The 21276-nt window shown below is 39.6% G+C and overlaps 1 protein-coding gene across 1 annotated transcript in view; it reads right to left on the bottom strand.

Moving 5' to 3' along the window:
* prkcaa (protein kinase C, alpha, a) overlaps positions 1 to 21276 on the bottom strand; it is a 407487-nt gene that overhangs the window by 167555 nt on the left and 218656 nt on the right. The window contains exons 4-5 of the mRNA XM_061922863.2: positions 3558 to 3669; positions 631 to 759 (exon numbers count right to left, since the gene is read on the bottom strand). Coding sequence (XP_061778847.1) covers positions 631 to 759; positions 3558 to 3669 — 241 coding nt within the window. The remainder of the gene's footprint in view (positions 1 to 630; positions 760 to 3557; positions 3670 to 21276) is intronic.

Genomic DNA, 21276 nt, shown 5'->3' with positions numbered 1-21276 from the left:
CTACTTTGGCACGTGTTGCAGCTATGAAATTCTAAGTTAATTATTATTTTCAAAAATAAAATAAAGTTTATGAGTTTGAACATCAAATATCTTGTCTTTGTGGTGCATTCAATTGAGTATGGGTTGAAAAGAATTTGCAAAGCATTGTATTCCGTTTTATTTACATCTAACACAATTTCCCAACTCATATGGAAACGGGGTTTGTAATTCATATGTGATAAAAGGGAAGGGATTCAGGTCTGCATTTCGTCCTTCTTACAGTGGTCCAGATTCATCTGAGTTACACTTTAGCAGAGTGTTACAAGTGTGAAAAGATGGCAACAGAATAAAACCCACACGGCGGACTATCCACTTTGGGATATCCTTTCCAGGCATGTTTCTTATAGCAGACTAAGACCCAAGAGGTGTATTGATCTGTGCTCTTAAAGGGAATTGCCTTCATGCCATGTTGATAGCTAATATTCCCACTGCCCGCCAGGGGGTTAGCTGGGGGATTGACTGCATAATAAGGGGCGGCCATAGAACTTTAATTCAGGTTAATGGCATCAGGGGATTGAGAGTAACTCAATGCATGAGCTCGCTCAGCCGAGTGTGTACAGCAGCACCTTTTTAGCAAATGGCGGGACCCACCTGTGACCTTCATCTTCTCCTCGCTGACCTCACACTTGAGGTACAAGCGCCCCCTCCTCTCGGTGTAGTCCATCCCACACAGGCTGGGCACGTTCATGACGCACGTGTTGTGGACGTTCATGTCGCAAGCTGCAGGGAGAGAAAGAAGAGGGAATTACTCGCCAGAAATCGACTTGATAAAAGCATGGAGTGGATCCCCGGATATTGGAAATGTGTTGTTTTGTTATTTTTTGCAGAAAACACATTTCCTCCCCTTTGAGGTTGAACCCTGCTAAACAACAACACAATTGGCTAATCTTGGCGCTACTTTATCTTTACCGCGGCAAGCTCAAGTTGACCAACTTTTAGCAAAACAACTTTTTGATGGACTTCGTCTTCAGCACCTGCCTCATCAATAACACATCTCCACAACGGTGAGCCTTGGAAGCGAGTGATATCAAAATACAACAGCTGGACGAAGCAACAGACATTTGGAGCGGCACCTCAGGCTAACTGAGACTGCTCTCAGCTATCAGCAGCTGTGAAGTGAAGGTGACATATTTTGATACACTCAATCGTCAACATAAAAACCACAGCTTTGGTGTGAGCTATGTGGAACAGTGACACTCGGGATGTAACCATATGAAAATATCATATCACGGACTTAAATGATCAAAGTTATTATTATCACAGTAGGGTTGAATGTGCTCAAAAGTTACTTATACACAATCAAGTTATTTTTTTATAACTAGAATGGAAAGACACATTATTTGAAAACCCACTATTTTTATTTGTTTGTTTTAGAAGACGTTTTGCCTCTCATCCTAGTTGGCTTCATCAGTTCATGCTCACAGACTTAGATTGGGGTTTGGCCACCAACCGCTAGACTAGATCTGACCAATCAAAGTCTAAGAATAGATCTGACCAATCTCAGCCTAAGAATAGATCCGACCAATCTCAGTCTAAGACTAGATCCGACCAATCTCAGTCTAAGACTAGATCCGACCAATCTCAGTCTAAGACTAGATCCGACCAATCTAAGTCTAAGACTAGATCCGATCAATCTAAGTCTAAGACTAGATCCGACCAATCTAAGACTAAGACCTAGATCTGACCAATCTCAGTCTAAAACCTAGATCTGACCAATCTCAGTCTAAGACCTAGATCTGACCAATCTTAGTCTAAGAATAGATCCGACTAATCTCAGTCTAAGAATAGATCCGACCAATCTCAGTCTAAGACTAGATCCGACCAATCTAAGTCTAAGACTAGATCCGACCAATCTAAGTCTAAGACTAGATCCGACCAATCTAAGACTAAAACCTAGATCCGACCAATCTAAGTCTAAGACTAGATCCGACCAATCTAAGACTAAGACCTAGATCTGACCAATCTCAGTCTAAGATCTAGATCTGACCAATCTCAGTCTAAGACCTAGATCTGACCAATCTCAGTCTAAAACCTAGATCTGACCAATCTCAGTCTAAGACCTAGATCTGACCAATCTTAGTCTAAGAATAGATCCGACTAATCTCAGTCTAAGAATAGATCCGACCAATCTCAGTCTAAGACTAGATCCGACCAATCTAAGTCTAAGACTAGATCCGACCAATCTAAGTCTAAGACTAGATCCGACCAATCTAAGACTAAAACCTAGATCCGACCAATCTAAGTCTAAGACTAGATCCGACCAATCTAAGACTAAGACCTAGATCTAACCAATCTCAGTCTAAGATCTAGATCTGACCAATCTCAGTCTAAGACCTAGATCTGACCAATCTTAGTCTAAGAATAGATCCGACTAATCTCAGTCTAAGAATAGATCCGACCAATCTCAGTCTAAGACTAGATCCGATCAATCTAAGTCTAAGACTAGATCCGACCAATCTAAGACTAAGACCTAGATCTGACCAATCTCAGTCTAAGACCTAGATCTGACCAATCTTAGTCTAAGAATAGATCCGACTAATCTCAGTCTAAGAATAGATCCGACCAATCTCAGTCTAAGACTAGATCCGACCAATCTAAGTCTAAGACTAGATCCGACCAATCTAAGTCTAAGACTAGATCCGACCAATCTAAGACTAAAACCTAGATCCGACCAATCTAAGTCTAAGACTAGATCCGACCAATCTAAGTCCAAGACTAGATCCGACCAATCTAAGACTAAGACCTAGATCTGACCAATCTCAGTCTAAGACCTAGATCTGACCAATCTCAGTCTAAGACCTAAATCTAACCAATCTAAGTCTGAGACCTAGATCTGAACAATTTCAGTCTAAGAATAGATCCGACCAATCTCAGTCTAAGACTAGATCCGACCAATCTAAGTCTAAGACTAGATCCGACCAATCTAAGCATAAAACCTAGATCTATAAGTCGCAGTTTTTTTCATAGTTTGGCCGGGGGTGCGACTTATACTCAGGAGCGACTTATGTGTGAAATGATTAACACATTACCGTAAAATATCAAATAATATTATTTAGCTCATTCACGTAAGAGACTAGACGTATAAGATTTCATGGGATTTAGCGATCAGGAGAGACAGATTGTTTGGTAAACGTATAGCATGTTCTATATGTTATAGTTATTTGAATGACTCTTACCATAATATGTTACGTTAACATACCAGGCACGGTCTCAGTTGGTTATTTATGCCTCATATAACGTACACTTATTCAGCCTGTTGTTCACTATTCTTTATGTATTTTAAATTGCCTTTCAAATGTATATTCTTGGTGTTGGGTTTCATCAAATACATTTCCCCAAAAAATGCGACTTATACTCCAGTGCGACTTATATATATGTTTTTTTCCTTCTTTATTACGCATTTTCGGCAGGCGCGACTTATACTCCGGTGCGACTTATACTCTGAAAAATACGGTACCTCTCTGACGGGGTCAATGAAAACTCAGCATTGTTTACGATGTTCCACAGGAAGTACTCACAGTCACACTTCATGCCCTGGTGCATGAGGCCGTACAGCAAAGAGCCACAGTGGTCACAGAAGGTGGGGCTCCCGTATGTGTGGATCTTAAATTTATGCTTCGTTCTGGGGTCCTAGAAGAGAAACAGAAAAAAAGCCCACAAAAATCAAACTGAGAATATTTATGTTACTTATACCAAAAACTCATTTTAATTGCTGAAGAAGACAAAACAGCAGAGGGGCCAAACGGCACAAGTTTAATAAGGAATCTGGTGACTACATTTTAAATAGCTAACAGTCTAATTGCTGTAAAGCTGCCACAGTTTTGCGGACAATGTGAATAAATCTGCTCAATGGCCACGCATTTTACGCTGAAGTGTACACAGCACAAAATTTACTTATGTGACCCAATCCAAACCACCTTTTCCACAGAAAGTCAACACACATGGTCACACATAACACAACCTGCTCAATGAAGTTTGTGGATATAATGAAACATGTTCAAACACAACACATATTTCAAAATCACACCCATTAAAATTCACTACAATGCATAATCCATCCATTCATCCATTTTCTACCGCTTGTCCCTTTTGGGGTCACAGGGGGGTGCTGGAGCCTATCTCAGCTACAATTCGGCAGAAAGCAAAGTACACCCTGAACAAGTACAATGCATTATGGGAAATTATTTGTTGTTGTTGTTGTTGTTGTTGTTACTTAACATGCAGTTGGCTTTTTTTAGCCCAACGGGGCCCCCAAGTCAAAAAGTTTGGACACCCCAGCAGTAGGATTTTTAATGTTCTTACAATAATCAGGGCTTTTTAAAATAGTGTATATCAGTAATCACCGGTGCTCCAAAAAAATCGATTTAAATCCAAATCACAATTTTTATTTATTCAGATTACTCGATTCATCATTTTCAAGAAGCAATTTAGTTTCAAACTCAAAATTCAGCATCTCATTAAATTTGGAAAATTCTCAAAACAATCAATATTGTGAATTCACGGTGAGGTGTCAGTCGGCCTCAATTAACCGAGCAATACATGACAATTAGGTCGACAAGTTTTGCAGTGTTGATAAATCACCATTTGCACAAATTAGGCCAGAACTTAAACTGTGCTAACTCTTTTTTATACAACATTGCTGCTGTATGTATTTAGAATTCAGGTAGTACCAGAAATGTTCATTTTAACCACAAGATAAAAAAACAAGTAATTATTTAAAAATTAAAGGGGAACATTATCACAATTTCAGAATGGTTAAAACCATTAAAAATCAGTTCCCAGAGGCTTATTATATTTTTTAAGTTTTTTTCAAAATTTTACCCATCACGCAATATCCCTAAAAAAAGCTTCAAAGTGCCTGATTTTAACCACCCGTCCATTTTCCTGTGACGTCACATAGTGAAGCCAACACAAACAAACATGGCGGAAAGAACAGCAAGCTATAGCGACATTAGCTCGGATTCAGACCCGGATTTCAGCGGCTTAAGCGATTCAACAGATTACGCATGTATTGAAACGGATGGTTGTAGTGTGGAGGCAGGTAGCGAAAACGAAATTGAAGAAGAAACTGAAGCTATTGAGCCATATCGGTTTGAACCGTATGCAAGCGAAACAGACGAAAACGACACGACAGCCAGCGACACGGGAGAAAGCGAGGACGAATTCGGCGATCGCCTTCTAACCAACGATTGGTATGTGTTTGTTTGGCATTAAAGGAAACTAACAACTATGAACTAGGTTTACAGCATATGAAATACATTTGGCAACAACATGCACTTTGAGAGTGCAGACAGCCCAATTTTCATCAATTAATATATTCTGTAGACATACCCTCATCCGCGCTCTTTTCCTGAAAGCTGATCTGTCCAGTTTTGGAGTTGATGTCAGCAGGCCAGGGAAGCTAGGGTCGATAGCTCGCTCGTCTGCGGGAACAAACTGCCGCCATTGCTTGCCGTGCTACCGAGGTCCTTTGTCCCTGAATTGCTCACACACTCCGGCAGATTCAATGGGGGTCTGGCGGCAGATTTCTTTGACTTTATCGTTGGAAATGCATCTGCTTTGAGTGTCGCAGGATATCCACACATTCTTGCCATCTCTGTCGTAGCATAGCTTTCGTCGGTAAAGTGTGCGGAACAAACGTCCGATTTCTTGCCACTTTCGCATCTTTGGGCCACTGGTGCAACTTGAATCCGTCCCTGTTCGTGTTGTTACACCCTCCGACAACACACCGACGAGGCATGATGTCTCCAAGGTACGGAAAACAGTCGAAAAAACGGAAAATAACAGAGCTGATTTGACTCGGTGTTTGAGAAAATGGCGGAATGCTTCCCGATGTGACGCCACGTTGTGACGTCATCGCTCCGAGAGCGAATATTAGAAAGGCGTTTAATTCGCCAAAATTCACCCATTTAGAGTTCGGAAATCGGTTAAAAAAATATATGGTCTTTTTTCTGCAACATCAAGGTATATATTGACGCTTACATAGGTCTGGTGATAATGTTCCCCTTTAAGTATTCAATGTTGTATATATTGTACCAAATTGTACTAAATTCAATAATATAACGAAAACGACAACTTTATTGATGCCATTTTTCTGTTTTCCATTGCTATTCTTTATAAAGCAAAAGCTGAATAAGAAATGTCTGCATATGTTATATTTTTCTTTTATTTTTCCATATTTAACATATTGTGTTGAAGTTTGGGGAAATGTTTATAGAACAAACATAGACCCAATAATTAAACTTCAAAAAAGGATCATTAGAAAAATACACAAAACGTGCTACTATGAACATACCAATCCATTACTAATGTGTTAAAATTTTCAGATATTGTGTTTTTAAAAACAATGGAAATTATGTTTCGAATAAAGAACCACAGCCTTCCAGTTATTTCAATTAAGAGGAGAAAACTAAAATTTACGGGGATATTGATTTTTGAAATAGGTAAAGTAAGAAGGAATATAAAATACAAATGTATTTCAGTTTTAGGAGTTAAATGGTGGAACAAGCTCAGTGATGAGCTGAAGGCATGTATTTCTTTGTTATGGTTTAAGAAAACCTTGAAAGGTGAAATAATAGAAAATGATCAAATATAGTAACAATTACTTTCATTCCATTGATTTTTTTTTTTTTTAACGTTGATGTTCCAGGCAATCTGATTTTCAGTGGAGGTATAGGATAGGCCAGGGGTCGGCAACCCAAAATGTTGAAAGAGCCATATTGGACCAAAAATTAAAAAAAATACAAATCTGTCTGGAGCCGCAAAAAATTAAAAGCCATATTACATACAGATAGTGTGTCATGAGATATAAATTGAATTAAGAAGACTTAAAGGAAACTAAATGACCTCAAATATAGCTACAAATGAGGCATAATGATGCAATATGTACATATAGCTAGCCTAAATAGCATGTTAGCATCGATTAGCTTGCAGTCATGCAGTGACCAAATATGTCTGATTAGCACTCCACACAAGTCAATAACATCAACAAAACTCACCTTTCATGCACAACCTTAAAAGTTTGGTGGACAAAATGAGACAGAAAAAGAAGTGGCATAAAACACGTCCTAGAAAGTCCGAGAAAGTTATACATGTAAACAAACTACGGTGAGTTCAAGGACCGCCAAAATTAGTAGGACAAAACGGCGCTCGCCAAATACTCAAACCAGTGAAGCATGTTTAATATAAACAGTGTGCTTTATAACAATTAGGGAGGTTTGTGTCATGTTTGTCCTCCTACAGAAATTATATTAAAACAAAAAATAGATTTTTTTCTCCTCATCTTTTTCCATTTTTCATACATTTCTGAAAAAGCTCCAGAGAGCCACTAGGGCGGCGCTAAAGAGCCGCATGCGGCTCTAGAGCCGCGGGTTGCCGACCCCTGGGATAGGCAAATATAAGCTTTGGCTTCAGCCTATTCCTTTTTCGCTCATTCTTTTTATTATATTTTAGTGTGTAAACGTGTATGATTGTTAAATATGTATAATCTGTACTGTTAAACCGGTCAGACAAAATGGGTGATGGTTGATTATATGACCGAAATAAACTTATTTCATTCATTTTACTTGATCGTATCTACTGAATAGAGAGCTTTGACTGGAAGACTTGCCTCCATTCCCATCCGCTGGGCAAGCGTCCATAATAATTTTGGAGGCTGGGAACATTTAGTATGCAGAACAATATTTATTTACAGACAGCCGGGGCAAGATGAAGCAGAATTACTGGGACACATTTATTTGGAGCTGTTTATTTTTCATTAAGTTGTCGTAAACTGATAAGAGTGGTAGTTAAATAAATCATCGCTGATGAGCTACCAAAGGAATGTTATTGGATGAGGAAATATCAGTTCATTAGATGACTTTGCTGCTCGGACTCGGCGTGGCGACAGCAAGGTGGTTAGCGTATTTGAAATAAAATATATTTATGGTGATTATAGCACTGGAGGAACTTAAAATGCTTTAATGCGATTATACCAATTAGCTCCTGCCACCAGATTCCAGTATCATCACAAAAATCAAAACAGGACTCACGTAAAAACCACAAGAACCCATAATTGAAAACAAACAATAAGTCGGCCAATAGGTCGAGCCCAAAAAAAGTCTGCGGGCTATAGAGCGTTTTCTATTGGGGCTCCAGTACTATGGAATGCCCTCCCGGTAACAGTTAGAGATGCTACCTCAGTAGAAGCATTTAAGTCTCATCTTAAAACTCATTTGTATACTCTAGCCTTTAAATAGACCCCACTTTTAGGCCAGTTGATCTGCCGTCTCTTTTCTGCTCTGCCCCCTTCTCCTTCGTGGAGGTGTATTATTGTAAACACAAACAGTACCAAAGTTTTTTTTTGGTAAAAATGGCAGCTCAGTTGCCAGAACAGTCTATTGTCATTAGGGATGTCCGATAATGGCTTTTTGCCGATATCCGATATTCCGATATTGTCCAACTCTTTAATTACCGATACTGATATCAACCGATACCGATATCAACCGATATATGCAGTCGTGGAATTAACACATTATTATGCCTAATTTGGACAACCAGGTATGGTGAAGATAAGGTACTTTTTAAAAAAATTAATAAAATAAGATAAATAAAATAAAAACATTTTCTTGAATAAAAAGAAAGTAAAACAATACAAAAACAGTTACATAGAAACTAGTAATTAATGAAAATGAGTAAAATTAACTGTTAAAGGTTAGTACTATTAGTGGACCAGCAGCACGCACAATCATGTGTGCTTACGGACTGTATCCCTTGCAGACTGTATTGATATATATTGATATATAATGTAGGAACCAGAATATTAATAACAGAAAGAAACAACCCTTTTGTGTGAATGAGTGTGAATGGGGGAGGGAGGTTTTTTGGGTTGGTGCACTAATTGTAAGTGTATCTTGTGTTTTTTATGTTGATTTAATTAAAAAACAAACAAAAAAAACAACAACAAAAAACGATACCGATAATAAAAAAACGATACCGATAATTTCCGATATTACATTACATTCCGATATTATCGGACATCTCTAATTGTCATTTTTACAGTGCACAATTTGATAACTTGCTTTGAAATCATAAGTCAAGCAGATATTCAAGTATATTTATTTTTATTTAAAAAAATAACATTTTGTTGCGTTATTAGATATTATTAAATTTCAAAAATATATATATATAAAGATAAGCATGCAGTTAATTTATATTTTGAGTGTCAAAATAATAAGAACAAATATTTATTTAATATATTATTTATTAAAGTATATTATTACCATTTTGCGGTCCGTATAAAACGATGTGGAGGGCCGAATCTGGCCCCCGGGCCTCGAGTTTGACACTTGTGCTTTAGATCATTGTTTTTCAACCTTTTTTGAGCCAAGGCGCATTTTTTCATTGAAAAAATCCGGAGGCACACCACTAGCAGAAATCATTAAAAAACTAAACTCAGTTGACAGTAAAAAGTCATCGCAATTGTTGGATATGACTTTAAAGCATAACCAACCATGCATCACTATAGCTCTTGTCTCAAAGTAGGTGTACTGTCACCACCTGTCACATCACCCCCCGACTTATTTTGAGTTTTTTGCTGTTTTCCTGCGTGTAGTGTTTTAGTTCTTGTCTTTCGCTCCTATTTTGGTGGCATTTTCTCTTTTTTTGGTATTTTCCTGTAGCAGTTTCATGTCTTCCTTTGAGCGATATTTCCCACATCTACTTTGTTTTAGCAATCAAGAATATTTCAGTTGTTTGTATCCTTCTTTATGGGGACATTGTTGATTGTCAAGTCATGTTCAGATGTACACTGTAGACGTCGTCTTTGCTCCACAGTAAGTCTTTGCTGTCGTCCAGCATTCTGTTTTTGTTTACTTTGTAGTTTCGTTCAGCGTAGCCCTACCTAAGCTTCAATGCTTTTTCTTAAGGGCACTCACCTTTTGTTTATTTTTGCTTTAAGCATTAGACACCTTTTTACCTGCACACTGCCTCCCGCTGTTTCCGACATCTACAAAGCAATTACGGTAGCTACCGGCTGCCACCTACTGATATGGAAGAGTATTACACGGTTACTCTGCCGAGCTCTAGACAGCACCGACCACTCAACAACAACACATCATTTGCAGACTACGATTACTGGTTTGCAAAAAATATTTTTAACCCAAACAGGTGAAATTAGATAATCTCCCACGGCACACCAGACTGTATCTCAGTGGTTGAAAAACACTGCTTTAGATGATCAGATCTCATTGGAACCCGATATGAGGCTTTTAGGTCGGGGTCTGATCATGGCTGGACATTGATATCGACATCAATGTTACCCCCTTGTGGTGGAATATTATAACGGTCGTAACTTTCTTCCACATGTTCCGACCTACCTGGGATTTTTGATGGTGGGTCAGGTTATTGGGAAGGGCGTGACTGCATGCGTCATTTGTGCCCGCAGACTCAAGTTGCACGGGGTTGCAAGGACCCGTTCAACGCTGCTTACAGCTTGAATTATTTTTAGTATAGTAGTTGAAATACATTTGAGTGGAGCTGCAGTGATAATTCAATCTTAACTCGTTTGTCTCATTTCCACTTTGCATGCATTCATTCTCAGAGAGGAAAAAAAAATCTCAGTGCCACTGCGCTAAGAAATATGTTCTTGTTTGCTCCCGAATGTTGGGAATAACAACGTCTGATGTGAAATAGATGAGGAGAACTTGACCCAGAAGAAATAAATCATTGGTAAAAAAAAAAAAAGGAATGGTGCGTTATTAATCTCGTTCTGAGTTGGCAGCAGCTGACATAGCGAGGCGATGCAGTGATCAATGCTGCCATTTGCCATCATGATACTTGCAACTCATTTGACTCTTTCAGACTCTGCACATCTTGCCTTTCAATGTGTCTGATATCCAGTGTTGGGACTAACTGTAATGCCGTTACTTTCGGCGGTAAATAGTAATCTAACGCGTTATTTTTTATATTCAGTAACTCAGTTACTGTTAGTACATGATGCGTTACTGCGTTATTTTTTTACGTTATTTTTTATGTAGTATCGGCTAGAACAGGGGTCGGCAACCCGCGGCTCCGGAGCCGCATGCGGCTCTTTGATCACTCTGATGCGGCTCAGCAGCGTACTTGCTGAACCCCCCAATTTTCCCTGTGAGACTGCCGGATTTTAGTGCCTCTCGCAGAAAACTCCCGGGATTAATATTCACCGATTTTCACCCTTACAGCACAGCTATAATAAGGGCGTGCCATGATGGTACAGCATTTGGCGCCCTCTACAATCTGTATTAACAGCGTGCCAGCCTAACACTTGTTATACAATATACATCTTCTGCTTGCACACGTACGTGACAGCAAGAATACTTGCTCAACAGCCACACAGGTTACACTGACGGTGACCATATAAAACAACTTTAACACTCTTACTAATAATGCGCCACACTTTGAACCAAAACCAAACAAGAATGACAAACACATTTCGGGAGAACATCTGCACCTTAACACAACATAAACACAACAGAACAAACACCCAGAAACCCATGCAGCCCTGACTCTTCCGGGCTACATTATACACCCCTGCTACCACCAAACTCGGGGTTTGGTAGCGGGGGTGTATAATGTATCCCGGAAGAGTTAGGGCTGCATGGGATTCTGGGTATTTGTCCTGTTGTGTTTATGTTGTGTTACGGTGCAGATGTTCTCCCGAAATGTGTTTGTCATTCTTGTTTGGTGTGGGTTCACAGTGTGACGCATTATTAGTAAGAGTGTTAAAGTTTGTTTTTTTATACCGCAACCGTCAGTATAACCTGTGTGGTTGTTGACCAAGTATGCCTTGCTGTCACGTACGTGTGCAAGCGGAAGCCCCATACAACGTGTGGCTGATCAGGCACGCTGGTTGTAGTGGGGGTTAAATACTGTACCATGACCCTGATAAGTGCCATTCATTTAAAACCCGCGTGCCGCACCAGCTTTCAAATTCCATATAAAGGTGTGGGCAGCGTGTCTGAGACCCTTGGTTTATACATAGCACAAAGCAAAAAAAACCAACTTTGTATGCAGTGTTATTTCATTTAAAATTTCAAAAAATGTTTGCGGCTCCCATTGTTTTCTATAATTTGTGAAACTGGTCAAAATGGCTCTTTGACTGGTAAAGGTTGTCGACCCCTGGGCTAGAAACTTAGAAGATCTGAGTGTGTTTTTATCGGAGAGCTGCAGAAGAGGGGACGGGAAAAGAGGCGCGCGCCGTGTACGTGTGTATGTGGGAGGGGGCGTGTCTGTGTTTACATCATGGCGGAGCCAGAAGTCGAATGGAGATATTCTCACTACTTTTCTTTTGTCGACCACAAAGAAAAGAACATTTTAGTCAAATGTAAGTTGTGTCTTGGATCAAAGATCCTATCCTAGCAATTCCAATCAGCTGAAACAGCTACAAAAGCAACATGCGAAGAAGTGTGTCTCGTAAAGAGAGACACACTTCACCTCCTAAGCAACAGCGGCTGGATTTTAACGAGGCACTGCTAGCCAGGACAACATTGATAGAGCCATTGCAGCACTGAAGGTACACACACACTTTATTTCATTCTAGACTTCTAGAGTGTTTGATTATCACATCACTCTAAATGTATAGACCAGGGGTCAGCAACCTTTACCAGTCAAAGAGCCATTTTGACCAGTTTCACAAATTATAGAAAACAATGGGAGCTGTGTGAGGGAGCAGGGGTTGGGGTGGGGGCGGGGTTTGGTGGTAGCAGGGGTGTATAATGTAGCCCGGAAGAGTCAGGGCTGCATGGGATTCTGGGTGTTTGTTCTGTTGTGTTTATGTTGTGTTAAGGTGCAGATGTTCTCCCGAAATGTGTTTGTCATTCTTGTTTGGTTTTGGTTCAAAGTGTGGGGCATTACTAGTAAGAGTGTTAAAGTTGTTTTATATGACCACCGTCAGTGTAACCTGTGTGGCTGTTGACCAAGTATGCCTTGCTGTCACGTACGTGTGCAAGCAAAATATGTATATTGTTTAACAAGTGTTGGGCTGGCACTCTGTTATTACAGATTGTAGAGGGCGCCAAATGTTGTACCATCATGGCACGTCCTTATTATAGCCTTAAGGGTGAAAATCGGTGAATATTAATCCCGGGAGTTTTCTGCGAGAGGCACTGAAATCCGGAAGTTTCACGGGAAAATTGGGGGGTTCAGCAAGTAAGCTGCTGAGCCGCATCAGAGTGATCAAAGAGCCGCATGCGGCTCCGGAGACGCGGGTTGCCAACCCCTGGTATAGACTAAGTTCACAGTATTCAGGGCTTCAGACATGATTTTATTTCAGAATTACTTGAGAGAAAAAAACGCCTGGTTAGGCTTTGTGTATGTAGTGTGTGCCTTTCTTGGTTTACAGCTATGTTGTTGTTATGCTGTTTGTTACCTATGTATGTTATGTTGCAGCTATTTAAAATAGTTTTGTCAATTTGTTCTGGCCTGAAACAAATTGGCCCTTTGAAACATATGTTGTATGTGTTGTATGTAGACCACATTTCTTAGCAGAGCTCAATGATGCAAATGCATGTCAAGTTGATCAACAGATTGTATTATTCTCCAGTGCAATAACAGTACTGAAATGAAGGCTAAAAGGGCATTAAAGGGGGCCTTAAAAAAATATATATAAGTAACTAAATAGTTATTTTTCACAGTAACGCATTACTTTTTGGTGCAAGTAACTGAGTTACTTTTGAAATAAAGTAACTAGTAACTGTAACTAGTTACTGGTTTTCAGTAACTAAACCATCACTGCTGATATCTAATGTGTGTTTTTTATGGTTATGATGCTAAACACATTAGTGTAACTTGCTATAAAAGGTACACACAAATATCCAATGGATAGTATTAGCAGCTTGATCTGATCAATTATGTATTAAAAAAAAAATATATATATATATATACACAATTTGAAAAACCAAAGAAGAAATGAGGCCAACATAATGAGATAACATAAAATATGGCAGAATACAAAGGGCTGAAAAGAAACTTCGGGAATACGACTTAATGGCCTTTGGACTACATTTTTAATGTGTGTTTTTATGGTTATGGTGTAAAAGAAAAAAAATCAGTGTAGCTTGCTTTATAGATACACATAAATATCCAATGGGTCACATTGGCATTTATATCCCCATTCAGTGTTTAAAAAGGCATTACTACCGGTTTACTTAAAAAGGCATTACTACCGGTAAGGCATTAGCCGCTTGATCACATTAATTATGTATTAAAAAAAACAAACACAATTTGAAAAATCAAACAAGAAGTTAGGTCAGGATAGACAGATAACACAAAATGTGGTACAATACAAAATGCTAAAAAGTGTGGCTTTATGCCAGACTTGGGCAAATTAAGGCCTGCTGGACATTCCCAAAATAATGTTTTTAGATCTTTAAGATGGAAAGTGTAGCTGCCATTATGATGTGCAGTGATGTTTTCAAATGACCGTAAGTCTTGAACTATACAAAGTATTTCAATGGTTGGAATCTGTGCTTTTGCATGACATACTAGTTACTATGGTAATCTAATTAGTTACTATGGTAATCTGAGTCACAGCAGCTCAGACGAGGCACCAAGCAGTGTGGGTGGGGAGCGTTTCCACAGAGTGTTTCCAGAGCGGCCAGCCAGAAATGCGGGTGTCAAGGACAGATGTGGATGGAGATTTTTACAAAAAAGTTCTAAAGCTTAATGACATATCAGATATATCAGATTGTAGGTGTTTTTTTTACCCTTTGCGTTCATAGTTCGCTGTGTTCGTTGCATTTCGTTTGATTGTATAAATATGTCAATCGAGAGGGAGTGTGACCTTCATATGTTGTCAATATTCAGTGTTTTATCCGTCATAGTTAATATTGTAAATCCCACATTCTTTATTTACATGTACATTCTGGGAGTCTCATTCAGTTAAAAAACGTAAAATTCCATTCCGTTTTTTCAGGCGGTCTGTCATAACTTTTTAGCTTTCAACCAGACTTTAGTTCAGTGGTTCTTAACCTGGGTTCGATCGAACCCTAGGGGTTCGGTGAGTTGGGCTCAGGGGTTCGGCGGAGGTCAAAACACACCCGACTCATCGTGGAAATAAAAAGTTCTCCCTATCTGCGTATTACGGATACGGCAACAGCAGAAGTCAGACTGATTTGCAGGTGTGTCATTTGTTGTGAGTTTATGCACTGTGTTGGTTTTGTTCTTTGAACAAGGTGATGTTCATGCACGGTTCATTTTATGCACCAGTAAAAAAACATGGTAACACTTTAGTATGGGGAACATATTCACCACTAATTAGTTGCTTATTAACATGCAAATTAGTAACATATTGGCTCTTAACTAGTAATTATTAAGTACTTATTAATGCCTTATTCGACATGGCCTTATTATAACACTAACCCTCTAACCCTGGCCCTAACCCTAACCAAATAACTCTAAATTAAGTCTTTGTTACTTAGAATATGTTCCCCATACTAAAGTGTTACCAAAAACATATAACTTTGTCTTGAATTTGGAAAAAAAAAAACATTTTATTTTTCACGAAAGAAGGGTTGCGCATATGAAATTGGTGGGGTTCGGTACCTCCAACAAGGTTAAAGGGGAACATATCACAATTTCAGAAGGGTTAAAACGATTAAAAATCAGTTCCCAGTGGCTTATTTTATTTTTCGAAGTTTTTTTCAAAATTTTACCCATCACGCAATATCTCTAAAAAAAGCTTCACAGTGCCTGATTTTAACCATCGTTATATACACCCGTCCATTTTCCTGTGACGTCACATAGTGTAGGCCAATACAAACAAACATGGCGCATAGAACAGCAAGGTATAGCGACATTAGCTCGGATTCAGACTCGGATTTCAGCGGCTTAAGCGATTCAACAGATTACGAATGTATTGAAACGGATGGTTGTAGTGTGGAGGCAGGTAGCGAAAACGAAATTGAAGAAGAAACTGAAGCTATTGAGCCATATCGGTTTGAACCGTATGCAAGCGAAACCGACGAAAACGACACGACAGCCAGCGACACGGGAGAAAGCGAGGACGAATTTGGCGATCGCCTTCTAACCAACGATTGGTATGTGTTTGTTTGGCATTAAAGGAAACTAACAACTATGAACTAGGTTTACAGCATATGAAATACATTTGGCAACAACATGCACTTTGAGAGTGCAGACAGCCCAATTTTCATCAATTAATATATTCTGTAGACATACCCTCATCCGCTCTCTTTTCCTGAAAGCTGATCTGTCCAGTCCAGTTGGAAATGCATCTGCTTTGAGTGTCGCAGGATATCCACACATTCTTGCCATCTCTGTCGTAGCATAGCTTTCATCGGTAAAGTGTGCGGAACAAACGTCCTATTTCTTGCCACTTTCGCATCTTTGGGCCACTGGTGCAACTTGAATCCGTCCCTGTTCGTGTTGTTACACCCTCCGACAACACACCGACGAGGCATGATGTCTCCAAGGTACGGAAAACAGTCGAAAAAACGGAAAATAACAGAGCTGATTTGACTCGGTGTTTGTAATGTGTTTGAGAAAATGGCGGATTGCTTCCCGTTGTGACGTCATCGCTCCGAGAGCGAATATTAGAAAGGCGTTTAATTCGCCAAAATTCACCCATTTAGAGTTCGGAAATCGGTTAAAAAAATATATGGTATTTTTTCTGCAACATCAAGGTATATATTGACGCTTACATAGGTCTGGTGATAATGTTCCCCTTTAAGAACCACTGCTTTAGTGTGAGGTTTTATATTAATGTTCCTAAAAATAGATACACCGGCCTGCAGACACATCTTTTTCTGTAAATTTGGCCCCCGAGTCAAAATAATTGCCCAGGCCTAGCAACATATTGCAGTCTAGGGATGTCCCGATCCGATATTTGCAAAAAAATGCGTATCGGCAAGGCATGGGAAAATGCCGATCCAGATCCAGTTTAAAAAAAACTCCGGTCCGTGTTTTCCAACGCACCGATTTAAATAATACATTCCACTTTTCTGCTGCTCCCTAATTTCCGTTCCGCATTTTCCAGCACACCTTCAACACATCCACAGGTCTGTGGATTCTCACGCAGTTGCTTTTAGCTGCTGGCATTACACGACAGGCTCTTCTCACTCTTTCCTGTGTCTCCCTCTCACAGACAGCAAGCGCACCTTCTTACACACGTCACATACTGTCACGTCATACTTCACATACGTATACGTCCTCTCCCAGCAGAGAGGTAGCAGCATGGCTAACGTTAGCTGTGATGCTAGCGCTGCCGCTAAGGTGCGCGCCTGCTCAAGCGTCCTCTGCGCACGGCAAATCTATGCCACGCACAAAATCAAATAAAAAAATAAGCGCATAACAATTTTCGACACACGGACACGACAGAGAAAACAGTTTTCGTCATCATTGTTCAAATATTGTAACGTCTGTCGAGACGCTTATCTCCGTTCGGTGCCACACGTCCACACCATCAAAATGCCAAGGCAAACATTTCCACATCAACACCGTATGAAAAAAATAGTGATTTTTTTAGTTGTGATTTCCTTCTCTGCATGAAAGTTTAAAAGTAGCATATATTAATGCAGTATGAAGACGAATGTTTTAATGTAGACACATAGAATCATCATACTGCTGTGATTATATGCATCAAGTGTTCATTCAAGGCTAAGGCAAAATATCGAGATATATATCGTGTATCGCAATATGGCCTTAAAATATCGCAATATTTAAAAAAGGCCATATCGCCCAGTCCTAGTTCAATGATGCCATTTCTGTTTGTCATGTATAATTTTGTCTATTTTGTGTTTATCCTTGAATAAACAGGTCAGTTTCTTGTTACCAACCATTGTGTATTATTCAAACTCCCCTAATTCAGCTGGCTAGTTGTTATCAAGAGTACTAAAACCCTTTTCAACATGATTCTGACAACTAAGTAGGCTAAATAACTTTCAACTTTAATACATGCTCGGATAGGCCAGTATCGGTCAGTATCGGTATCGGATCGGAAGTGCAAAAAACAATATCGGTATCGGATCGGAAGTGCAAAAACCTGGATCGGGACATCCCTATTGCAGTCTACACATATCTCTTATGTTTGACTGCCATCTACTGGTCACACTTAACATTTCACCATGTACCAAATAAAATAGCTTTAATCAGAATTATTTCGTACAGTGAGCGCACCGGGTTATAAGGCGCACCGTCACGTTTTCAAGGGAAAAAAAGGATTTTAAGTGTGCCTTATAGTCCGGAAAATACGGCACTTTTTAGTGAATTTCTGCCGATACTGATCGATGGCCAATCGCACAGCGCTACGCTCTGTTTGCATTTTTTCATTTGAGGGCATCCTTTGCTACCTAGGAGGTGCGTGTCATGACATTGTAGTTATTTCTTTCAAAAAGCGCACCTCATGTGGGCTCTGTCCAATTAGCAGCATGTGTCTGAGAAAGACAAGATAGGGAAGGAGGTAGAAAGAAGAGGGGAGGAGGGCCATGGCAGCTGCATTTAGCCATGTCCTCCTCCACACAGCTGATCCTGATGGACTATTGACTTCGCCGCGTACTCGAAGGTGCGAGCGACGATGGGCAACATCAGCGTACATTTCCTTTATGAGAGTTTGGATAATCCCTAATAAAAAAAATAAAAAAAAACAGGTAGAAAAATGTCCAAGTCGTAAAAAGACCGTTACATCAGGTTATTTTTAACCAGCAATTCCTTATTAATCATGCCAGTGAATCACTTTCATGGCGCTGATTGCTAAAATGAATTAACATTAAGGCAGGTGTGAAATGTCTGAATGATTTGCGAGGTCCTATTTAAAGAGTGACTAGTGGGAAGGTGTAATGTGCACAAAATGAATGGTGTACAGTAAATGGACATCGGTGACTACACACAGGATTGTCCATTAACACATCCTCTCTGCCCGCTCCACCCCTCCGGCTCAGACTATCCGCGATTACATCCAAACCCGGGCCTTAATGGGGAATCCAAGACAGACTGGGTGGCGCTGGCCTACCACAGCAGCCATGCAACTTAATCACTTGGCTCAACATAGGAAGAAGGCCCTTGCAGCAAAGCAAGCCATGGATGATGGTTGACCTTCTGGCCGTGGTCCGCTTGGTCTTATTTTTTTATTTTATTTTTAAAAATTAAATCAACATAAAAAACACAAAATCCACTTACAATTAGTGCACCAACCCAAAAAAAACCTCCCTCCCCATTTACACTCATTCACACAAAAAGGGTGGTTTTTTTCTGTTATTAATATTCTGGTTCCTACAATATAGAACAATACACTAATAGTACTAACATTTAACAGCTAATTTTACCCATTTTTATTCATTACTATTTTTATGTAACTATTTTTATATTGTTTTACTTTCTTTTTTATTCAAGAAAATAATTTTTATTTATTTATCTTATTTTATTTTGTATTTTATTTTTTTTAAAAGGACCTCATCTTCACCAGACCAGGTTGTCAATGATATTAGATTGTTTAAATGGTTCTTAAAACCAGGTCCAGTCCAGATTATGTCCAGGACACCTTCATTTATGTACATTAAAAATTAGGGAACACAACAACAGATTGCTTATCATCTATAAACAAAATTACATTTTCAAAATAAGCATTAAAAAAATGGGAGCCATTACCTCCATTGTTATGGTATTGCTGTGTATTGTTTTGTTGGATTGATTAATTTAATTTTTTATTTTTATTTTTTATTTAAAAAAAAAAAAAAAAAAAATTAATAATAATAAAAAAAAAAAAGATTTTTAAAAAAATGAGAATCGATTCTGAATCGCACAACGTGAGAATGGCGAATCGAATTCAAATTGATTTTTTCCCACACCCCTATAGTCTACCCTCTGAATTAATTCAACCTGTTGATTTCAATGTCGAATTGCTACATACAGCAGAAAGGAAACTCGTATGGTCTCATTCGTTGCTGTTTACCTGAAACATGAAACGTGACTAATCGGGTGGAGAGGGTGCACTATGCACTCTTCTGCCACTCTTCTTCTAGAATGGATTGAATTCATTTTTAGTCTACTTTATACCTACTCGGTGGCCTAGAGGAACCTACTCAGTGGCCTAGTGGTTAGAATGTCCGCCTTGAGATCGGTAGGTTCTGAGTTCAAACCCCGGCCGAGTTCTACCAAAGACTATAAAAATGGGAGCCATTACCTCCCTGGTTGGCACTCAGCATCAAGGGTTGGAATTGGGGGTTAAATCACCAAAAATGATTCCCGGGCGCGGCCACCGCTGCTGCCCACTGCTCCCCTCACCTCCCAGGGGGTGATCAAGGGTGATGGGTCAAATGCAGAGAATAATTTCGCCGCACCTAGTGTGTGTGTCACAATCATTGGTACTTTAACTTTAACTTAATTTATGTACAGTCCAAATTATGTCCAGGTCTTGGTCTTTCAGTTTTGCACCCTTTTCTGTTCCGTGCTTTGTTTGAACATTTAACACAAGGCCACCCGCTCAGTGGCCTAGTGGTTAGAGTGTCCGCCCTGAGATCGGCAGGTCGTGAGTTCAAACCCCGGCCGAGTCATACCAAAGACTATAAAAACGGGAGCCATTACCTCCTTGCTTGGCACTCAGCATCAAGGGTTGGAATTGGGGGTTAAATCACCAAAATGATTCCCGGGCGTGGCCACCATTGCTGCTCACTGCTCCCCTCACCTCACCAGGGGGTGAACAAATGCAGAGGTTAATTTCACCACACCTAGTGTATGTGTGTGTGTGTGTGACAATCATTGGTACTAAATCGTTGTAGGCCACTTCAAATTACGTTGTAGGACCAGCGCCCCCCCCCAAACCTCGAAGGGAATACGCGGTAGAAAATGGATGGATGTTTGTTAGTTTGTTAACATGTACTACTTTCTCCAATGCTGCCACAGAGAGATGCGTTTTATGCCACTTCTTCTTTGTCTCATTTTGTCCACCAAACTTTTTATGCTACGCGTGAACGCACAAAGGTGAGCTTTGTTGATGTTATTGACTTGTTGGAGTGCTAATCAGGCATATTTGGTCAGTGCATGACAGCAAGCTAATCGATGCTAACATGCTATTTGGGCTAGCTGTATGTACATATTGCATCATTATGCCTCGTTTGTAGGTATATTTGAGCTCATTTAATTTCCTTTACTTATTTGCTCTGTGTATTTACATGTAAAATCGTCCACTCCTTCCGCCTAATTTTGTCCACCAAACGTTTAATACTGTGCGTGAATGCACAAAGGTGCGCTTTGTTGATGTTATTGACTTGT

Source organism: Nerophis lumbriciformis, linkage group LG27 (genome assembly GCF_033978685.3).
Source record: "Nerophis lumbriciformis linkage group LG27, RoL_Nlum_v2.1, whole genome shotgun sequence".
Taxonomy (NCBI): Eukaryota; Metazoa; Chordata; class Actinopteri; order Syngnathiformes; family Syngnathidae; genus Nerophis; species Nerophis lumbriciformis.
This window is presented reverse-complemented; position numbering and strand designations above follow the sequence as displayed.